This window comes from Meleagris gallopavo, chromosome 2 (genome assembly GCF_000146605.3).
Source record: "Meleagris gallopavo isolate NT-WF06-2002-E0010 breed Aviagen turkey brand Nicholas breeding stock chromosome 2, Turkey_5.1, whole genome shotgun sequence".
NCBI lineage: Eukaryota > Metazoa > Chordata > Aves > Galliformes > Phasianidae > Meleagris > Meleagris gallopavo.
Genome location: NC_015012.2, coordinates 100,365,652 through 100,375,100, shown reverse-complemented (window position 1 = coordinate 100,375,100; position 9,449 = coordinate 100,365,652). Strand labels below are relative to the sequence as shown.

The window sequence follows — 9,449 nt, the reverse complement described above, 5'->3', positions numbered from 1 at the left end:
TTTTTCTTCTTGCTCTTTGCCTCGTTTGGAGCAAAAGATCCTGCTGCTGGTGCTGAATACTGATTGGAAAATGGCTGCGGCTTGGAAATACTACTGTGAAGGTTTCTAGTAGGAAACCTTTTTCTTTGGCCTCTCTCTCTCCAGGTAGTAATAACCGAAACTATGCCCTGTAAATCCTGACCAGCCTATAAGTGCTGTGAAGGCAATTTTCCAGAGCTTTAATCTACTTCTGACTCTTTGAGTCTTACTGAAAGCATTTCTGGTTTGTACCAAAACAGGGAAGCAGGAGCAATCTTTGACAGTAAGGAGGAGTACTGGTAAGCATACAGCCAAGTGCTGACTGCTCATGGATTTTGGAGTTCAGCCTTTATGCAAGATTTCTTCAGCTTTCACTATTTGTTTGCTTAGCCTGTCTGATAAGACTTGAGGAGGTTTTAATAAATGTTCCAGGTAGAAGAGAGCCAATTCTCCATAGCTTCTGTAAATTGCTAACATGGAGGGAGAGGAAGGCAGCAAGCTGCAGCTGAGGATATGAGCTGTAGCATGGATTTTCCCCTTTGCACATCCATCTGTACTGCCTGTACCCTAACACCATGTGGAAGAGTGGGATGCAGTACCTTATTTTTGTATTAAATTACCTCTGCCTTTAAAGTTGCAGGAAGCAAAATCTCTTCCAAATGTGCCTCATTGTGTCCCTAATTGTACCCTTTCATTCCTGCCTCTTTTAACTATTCCCAGCTCACAAATCTGCCTTGATCAATTGGTATCTGTTTGTGTCATTTGAATGACTACAAGCTCTTCCATCCTCTTCATTTGCAAAGTTACTTAGTTTTGAATTCATTAAAACTAGTAAGCATCCAGCATTTTTCTGGGCATGGCTGTAAGTAAATTAGCTTGCAGTTTGGTCTTAAGTTATGGCCCCCTCCTGCGTTTTTACAATAGGCAAAGCAAAGAGCTTGCTTCTAACTGAAGTGAAAGACTTAGTGGTGCTGTTAAAATGATCAGAGCTGTTACAGTGTAAGTAACTTACCCAGGTAACTGTGATCTTTTTCAGGTGGTGAACTTGCTGATGGGCATCTTGTTGACTGTAGAGGTGACTCATCCAAACGTAGTGCCAACTGTTAATATCCAGTATGAAGTCATTGGAAACTACTATGCTTCTGAGAGGATGGCTGGTAGGTGCACAGCTCTTCCACGCAATTAAACAACAACAAAAATGCAGTGTCATAGTGCACTCGACTTACAATGGTGTATCATGAAGGCATGCAGCTTTTAAAAATGATTTCCTTGGGTTTTTTTTGAGTGTCTTTTGAATTATTAGTAACTGAGATCTGTACCTGTAAAAATGTTAATGGAATATTATTTTTACTTCATGTTACTCCTAAGCGTGTTGAACAGCAGGATTTCTAAAGGTTTCTTGGCCTTCTTCAGCACTCAATACATGTAGAACATCAGTACTTTGCTTTCTCTGTGAACTTTTGTTGTCCTTGCTGGGTCGGTAAAACAGAAATAGAGCTTATTGTTAGGAAGCTCTTGGAATTTGTGTTGGTCCTCCTGAGTGTAAGGAAAGAGCTCTACAGGCTTGCAAGTCTACTGAGAGAAAAGCACAGTACGTTTCTATGAGGGAAAATTAGACTATGAAGTACTTTAGGGAAGTATTTATTCTGCACATCAAATTTTGAGAGAAACCAAACAACAGAAAGCATAGAACAGAAAGAGCAAAATTAAACCTAGTTTTTGGCCTGTTGTTACAGATGAACTGCAAAATGTTTACAAGTGGAATTGGTGTCAAACTCTTGTCTCCAATGACCAAGTTTCTTAGCTCCAGTATGACATGTAATCTTGTGTACATACTTTCTAAATTCTGGGTTTGTTTTAAGTGAGCAGAAATATGTTGAGTGGCACTTCTAATGTGTCAGATCTTCTGTTACACTGAAATTTAGCAAGGTCTAGTATGGAGTGAAGATGAACAGTCCAGCATAAGTCTGGATTTGGAGAGTTCCAGTTTAGTCTTTGTTAGTTATCATACAATCACAGAATCACTGAGGTTGGAAAAGACCCACAGGATCACCCAGTCCAACCATCCACCCGTCACCAATAGTACTCACTAAACCACGTCCCTCATCACAACATCCAAACATTCCTTGAACACCTCCAGGGTCGGTGACTCCACCACCTCCCTGGGCAGCCCATTGCAGTGCCTCTTTCAGAGAAGTAGTATCTCCTAACATGCATCTTGAAGCCAAAAGTTGTTCATGACCTGACTTCTCATCTGTAGCCGTAACTCATGTATATTAGTAGTGAAATGAGAGCAGGAACAAGGAGCAAACAAGGTTTTGTGGCTATAAAGGGGCTTCATCCACTTGCACAACCAAAATTATATTGTGTGGATTCTATTCTAAGGATTTGTCACTATGAGTTTAACACTTGTTTATTATTCACAATTTCTGATGAAGACAATGCATATCAAACACAGGAGGGCCTTCTTGATGCCATCTCTGTATGTAGTTATTATTATCTTGTAATGAATTAGGTATGCAAATGTGGTATAATTTTCAGATCGGTTGCAGATAATTTGTTTTCAAGCATGTGAACCACAGGAGTTTGGCTTCAGCTTTGCTAAAATCAGGAGCTTACAACATCTACAGGCTCGAGCTGGTTTCTTTCTCTGTGTTTAAAAATACAAACTGTGCTTGCTGTAGGAGAGTGAATATAATCTAACTCATGGAAAGCAGCTGTGCTTCTGTCATCACTAACCATGTTGCTCAGGGGGAATCTTTATCATTCAGCTTCCACGGGTGTCCTGGATTCTGCTACCATTTGGCTTCTGTTCAACTGCTTTTTTTTCCTAAATAATAGGATACCTTCCACACAGCCATTTCCTGTTTTCCTTACTGGTACTTAAGCAGCAGTGCTGTTCCTGCTGCCAGTGACCAAATTATGTAACCCAAGCACTTTCAAGCAGAAAGGTCGGCGTTGTGCTGACTTCACTTGAAGTCTTTCCAGTAGTAAAATTAATCAGCAGCATACTTTGAGCACTGACATACTGCAAATAAGCATTGTTACGCTGCATTACAATTATACTGTCAGGCTTCTAATTGCTATGTCTGAGCTTTATGAAGGCTTTTGATTAAGGCAGAGCCTTTTTTTTTTTTTTTTTTTTTAATTTCCAGCTGCCAGGTGGTTTTCTTGAGCCAAACCTTTTCCCTTTAGTAGAGAACTGAGTTACTCAAATCTGCAGTTTCCAGTTTATGTAGATAACCATGATTTCCCTCTCAACTGTTTTATGTATAGAGATTGTGTACCAGTCAGTGTGGTAACGTGAAGTAATGATTGACTCTAAATTGTTTTTTCTTTTAATGCAGAAAATGCCTGTGTCCTCTTTGCTATCTCCCTCCTCATGTTCACAATCAGTGCAATGATGGTGTATGGTGCAATTGCTGTAAGTATACTTACAGTCTGTATCTTTAAAGTTGCTATTTGAATGTTTAACTGAATATCTCACGGATGGTTTTTTCTTTTCCAGCACCGCGTAGGCTGGCTGATCCCGTTTTTCTGTTACCAACTCTTTGACTTTGTGGTCAGTTGCCTGGTTGCAATCAGTTCTTTAACCTACTTGCCAAGAATCAAGGATTACTTGGATCAGTTGGTAAGCGTTTGTCAGCTCGCATGAGTATTTTTCATCTGAAGTTGAACTTTGGTTTGATAAGTGCTACAAGAGCTCGAATTATTTTCCACAGAGCAAAAAAAGGCTCTGGGGGGGACCTGATAGTTACCTTCCCTTATCTAAAGGGGGGCTGTAAGAAAGAAGGAGACAGACTTTTTAACATGGTCTGTTGTGGTGGGACAAAGGAAAGTGATTTCAAACTAAAGGAGGGGGGATGTAGAAGTTTTCTTAAGTCAGGGTGGTGAAGCATTGGCATTGGTTGCCTGGATATGTAGTGGATGCTCCATCTTTGGAGACACTCAGGCTGGACAGGGCTGTGAGCACTGATGGAAATGTAGGTGTCTGTGTTCATTACAGGGCAGTTGGACTAGATGGCCTTGAGAGCTCCCTTCCAACTCAAACGATTCTGTGATCTTGCAGCTGCTTAAGAAAGAGTAACTTAGACTGCAGCAGCCATAGGGGATGACAAGGTGACTGTGAGCATAAGATCTTATCAGAAGTGGAAGGACTGATGGTGTAATTTCTCCCTAAATGGAAACCTATGGGGAGGAGAAAAGCATCTGTGAAAGGAGATGTTGGTTTAAACTGTTTGTGCTTAATTCACTCTTGGCACAAAGATTTTGCAAGCTGAATAATGTAGTTCTGTGGCATGTTTGTTACTGCAGAATAAAAACATCAACTCTTACTTGGTTGGGGTGAGAGGGAAAAGTAAGAGTCAGTATAGGGCAAGGCTGATGGATGCAGAGTCTACGACATCATAGGATGGAACCTGAGGTTCTGAGGGTTTCCTTTTTTTTTTTCTTTTCACATCCTGTATTGTTCTCATTTTGCAGCAGGACTTTGAGGAAACAGCAGCAGAATGTTCATTAATGCTGCCTATGTTTAACTGTGAAAAGATGCAGTGGGTTGGATATACCAGCAACTGACTTGGATCACAAGCTATTTCTGGCTGGTGTTTAGATCTGTGCAAGCAGATGTTTAAAAAGTCTTCTTAAAACAAAAATGAGTACTGAGGACAAGCCTTGTTAATGTGAGAAGAGGGGAGAAGAGAGTGAAATTTGCAGGAGCTCCTTGGTGTGTTTTGGCTCCTCTTCTAAGTTTGGAGTCAACTCTTCTTGCTTTCTGCTTTGCAGACATAACATAACTGGTTGGACCGATAAGAGATTACTAGTACTAAGTAAAGGCCTCTCAAGTAAAGGACCTGTATGAATGCTGTGCTGCAATTGCTCAGAAGGAAATTTCATGGACATCTGTCCTAGTATAAAATAGAGAAAATGTCTTACAGAAAGTACACTGCTTCCTTACAGGTAGCTCTCTTTTGCACCGACCCATTCTTGTAGGACAGAAGCAGGATAAAAGCTCTGCTTTGTGGGAGGATAAAGAAGGAACAAAGGAGAGAGTAAATTTCTCGTTGTTTCTGAGAGGATAATTTAGGCAGGACTTGGCGTGAAGTGTGGGTGTCTGATATTTGTAAATGTACTGTTTGTGCTCATCTCCTCCATTTCTCTCTACCCCCCCTATTTTTTTTTAACTAGCCGGATTTCCCTTACAAAGATGATCTTCTTTCACTGGATTCCAGCTGTCTTCTGTTTATTGTTCTGGTGTTCTTTGCTTTATTTATCATTTTAAAGGTAAGTTACAATTTTAAGCTTGTGACCATTTAATGAGTTGCTCTGTTCACATGCTATCAATATATACAGATATACTGAATTAACTTGGAGTGCAATTGCTGACCTGTTAGGATGTTCAGTTACAACACAACTTCAATCATACGTGTGGTGTACTGCTGTCTCCCATGAATTTGTGTGCTGCCTGCAGTGGGGCATGTTTGCACCTTAGTAGGGAGCAGGAATGCACGAAGACTCCAGATACCTTTTTTTTTTTTTTTTTGTCATATGTGGAAATAATATTTATAGATATGCTTATGAAATAATATTGAATTGTTGCTTACGGGTTACTTAGATAAAAGTTTGAGAATCTTAATCATCGTAAATCTGGGTGCAAAGAGTGTAAAGATTAATCATAAAAATGAAGTACAGTCATCAGAGCATGATGGTATGTCTCTCTGCAGCAGCTGATGTTAGCTTAACATCAGGCTGCTCTGCTGTGCTGTCCTTTCCTTGGGCTTCATTCTCTCTTCTGCATGTGGTTAGACAAATAATAACATGAATTTGGGTAAGTGGGATTGTGCTGTTGGCCTGTCCTCCTCCTGCAAGCAAGTTTTGGACTGAGATGCACAGAAGCATAAGCCAGTTAGGGATCAATTTCACTAGCAGTGCTGAGGCTCACAGATGAATTGGCTAGATTGTGGATTCCTTTGCTAAGATCTGTGGGGCTCATCCTGTCCTGAGTCATTGTGGTAGCAAGACTAAACAGGACTAAACCTGTTAATAAGCAGCATCCCTTATGTGTATCTATTTGTCGATAGACATTGAGATAAGTTCCTTTTTGTCATACAAAAGTTATCTAGCATCTAGTTTCTGAATCAGCTAATATATATGAGGTCTTTAAAAAGAGAAATCTTTCCTCTTTCAGGCGTATCTAATCAACTGTGTATGGAACTGCTATAAATACATCAGCAACAGAAATTTGCCAGAGATAGCAGTGTACCCTGCTTTTGAAGCACCTCCACAGGTAAAGCCTCTTTGTGAAGGGAATCAGAAATTAACTTTGGAATAGAAAAGCACAGCATCCATGTTTACATGTCTTGTCCAGATTTCTGAACAAAGAATGGGAGGATTAACATCAGCTGCTTTAACTTGTTTAGGGTAGATTGGCATTGCATTCTTACAGCACATAAACAGGAGGGTTTTACAGGGATAAATCTGATGATTTTTTTCTTGTAATTGAGAGCAGCTTTCTGATTGTACCTATCAAAGCCTTCCATGCTGCTTGCAAAACCAAGAGGCAGTGGGGTGGAACTACTGGCCTAGGGTCAGCGCAGCACTGAACTGCTTGTGCACCATCTTTCCCTTTGTCACCAGCTCACTGGAGACATCACTAGGTCCCTACATTAGCCTGCAACAGAGAAATAAATTGCAGTGGGGTGTGTGTAGGTATTTTCACTCTGGGCTTTTTGTACCCTCGGCCTTATGCATTAATCTCTTCAAAATGTTTTCTCTTTAGTATGTTCTGCCAACTTATGAAATGGCAGTGAAGATGCCTGAGAAGGAGCCTCCACCTCCCTACATACCTGCCTGAAGCACCCTGTATGGTCACTCACACCTGTACCAGCTCCTTGGGGGTTTTGTCTTTCAATCTTGCAAAACTGCTTAAGTAATAGAAATATTCAGGACTTTAGGAGCAAACTGTTTAAAAATGTTTGATAGAAACTTAGTAAGCAAAACTCATCTGGGAGTGATTTTGTTTGCTTTAATTTTTGTTCTTAATGCTTTTAAACATTTTATTGCCTTAGGGCCTTCTACTGCAGGAACTTCTGCGTGTGACTAACCAGTGGCTTTTCCTAATACCAACTGAGCCCATCTGTGATTCAAGTTAGCTACAAACATAAGTGTCTGCAGGACCATGCCCTTAATTTATATTCATTTCTTGTAAAGTAGATGATAAAGACAATCTGTGCAGCAAGATGACAGTTTGCCTTTATTTGGTTTTTGGAGGGGGAGGGGTTTGAATGTGGTATATACATGAATTTTTTTTTTACTTTGCACTTTTCTCATATGTTACCTTACTGTGGGGTTTTTTGTTTTATCCTATGTCCTGAAACATAGTATTTTCAGGAAGAAGCGAGGTTGGCACAGGACTTGTATTACAATGTGCTGTCAATGCAAGGGAATAAATAGAAATGTAGATGATGGTTGCATGCTCCTAATCTTATACGTATTTTCATCTTTGTGATAATTGATACTTAAATAAATCTTTTATGAAATGTTTACCAGTAGCCTGGATTGGTCTGCTCTTTTTTTTTCTTTCTTTTTTTTTTTTTTAATTTTTGAAGTACTTCAGTGCCGTGCAGGAAGGGTTCACTAAGCTGTGTCTGTATGGCACTGACTTAAAATGGTGTTATTCAGTGGTTGATCCATGTTCTCTAGCAGATGTCCTCTGTATAGAAAGCATGGATTCCCTTCAGTATATCAGCTCATGTTGCAGCCTTGGTTGCAGTTGAACGACTCAGTTGCCTTCTGTTTGCTTGCTACTTATATAAGCCGAGTAAAGGGAATTGTACTCAAACCTTCCAGACCTTTGGGCAAATTTGATGCCTGATAAGGTCAGATGTTAAGAGCAGGACAGACACCCAGTGGGACTAAAGCAGTACTTGCACTGGAAAACGTCCAAAACTGTTGGGTGTATGCCATACATTCAGTACTGTTCTCTTTTTAAACAGAAGAAACGGAGATCCTTCTATTCTTCCTCCTTTGCAGTAACAGATAAAAGACATTTTACTGATTTAATACACCTGAAGAGGAAATGGCTTCCTACCATGGCAGACGAAAGGGATCTGTGATGAAACTAGGGCAAAGGGGCAGGCAGCTGTTGGTTATTCCAGTCAACTGCGATACGTACCTCCTTCCTGTTGCTTTGCTGTTTAAGAAAATGCCTTTGGTCCTTCCCACATATCAGCACTAGGCTGCTTAATTTCTACCTAAAATGCCATCCATGAGAGCACCTTGAGCTGCAATAGTGTATGGATGTCCTGTGCTGCCCTTCTGCACCCTGCCTCTCCCGTTACCCTCTGCACACTGGTGACCCATAAGTGCATTCAGTTTTTGAGAGCTGTGTGGGTTGAGCTCCAGAAAGGGGGATTCTTTAAGAGCGAAGACCACTAAAATACAAGTTTTTGGAGGACAGCTGGAAGAATTGATCATCTAAGTTAGGAGGCACCTTCAAGGCTATCAAGTCCAACCATCAGCCTGACCTGCAGAGTCCTACCACTAAACCATTTCCCTTAGTGCCATGTCTACATCTCTTAAAAACCTCCAGGTGTGCAGATTCCATTCAGCAACCTGTTCCAATGTGTAACCACTCCATCCACGGAGCGATTCATCTTAATATCCAATCTGAACCTCCTATGGTGCTACCTGACATAGTGTCCTATTGTTGGTAACCAGACAGGGGAGGCCTTATACCCTCCTCGCTGCAGCCTTCTTTCAGGTGACTGTAAAGAACGTGTAAAAGTGAAGTGGTCTTTAAGTAAATCACATGGAATTGTAGGGGCTGGGGTCTGCAGCTCTCTGAATGGTGGTGATGTGGCCCCTGTGGTGCTGTCTGTAGGCTCTGCAGGTGTCATCGTGGCCTCTTCCAATGTCAAAAAGCCAAGTGGCTGAAGTGACTAATTAATGCCGAAGGATATTGCTGGTGAGAGGCTGCGGTTCTGTTCCTCATCACAGGTAACTGTTCCCCTTCCAGAGGACAAAGGAGACGAGCTCTGGCAGCCCTGCACGTGTCCCGTGGCTCTGCACAGGAGCGGGCTGACCGCTGGCACTGAATGATGGCAGTCCTGTGCCATAAGTCCTGTGTTCTTGGCCAAGGCTTGCACAGCCTGCCCCGAGCCTGGCTACCGGGCAGCGCAACCGGGCTTAGAACTGAAAACAAAGGCGGGTTTGTGCGCCTCGCAGGTCGCCCGTGAGCCTTTCCTCGTATTCTTCGCAAACGCTGCCTTGGAGACGCTCGCTCGAAGCGCAAAATTAACGGAGCCATACGAATCATTTCAGCGACAACGATGAGTTCAGCCCTCCGCTCCGAGCGCCGAGCCGTCTCACCCCGCAGCCCTTCCCTCCGAGGCTGCGCGGCCGCGGGGCGGGCGGGGGCAGCGGCCGCGGGCTTT

At 42.0% G+C, this 9,449-nt stretch overlaps 1 protein-coding gene across 1 annotated transcript in view; it reads left to right on the top strand.

Moving 5' to 3' along the window:
- LAPTM4A (lysosomal protein transmembrane 4 alpha) overlaps positions 1-7,565 on the top strand; it is a 12,672-nt gene extending 5,107 nt beyond the window's left edge. Inside the window, exons 2-7 of the mRNA XM_010707968.3 lie at positions 1,055-1,175; positions 3,366-3,442; positions 3,527-3,649; positions 5,203-5,298; positions 6,203-6,301; positions 6,794-7,565. Of these exons, the coding sequence (XP_010706270.1) occupies positions 1,055-1,175; positions 3,366-3,442; positions 3,527-3,649; positions 5,203-5,298; positions 6,203-6,301; positions 6,794-6,868 (591 nt within the window). The 3' untranslated portion in view covers positions 6,869-7,565. The remainder of the gene's footprint in view (positions 1-1,054; positions 1,176-3,365; positions 3,443-3,526; positions 3,650-5,202; positions 5,299-6,202; positions 6,302-6,793) is intronic.
- The last annotated feature ends 1,884 nt before the right edge of the window (positions 7,566-9,449 follow it).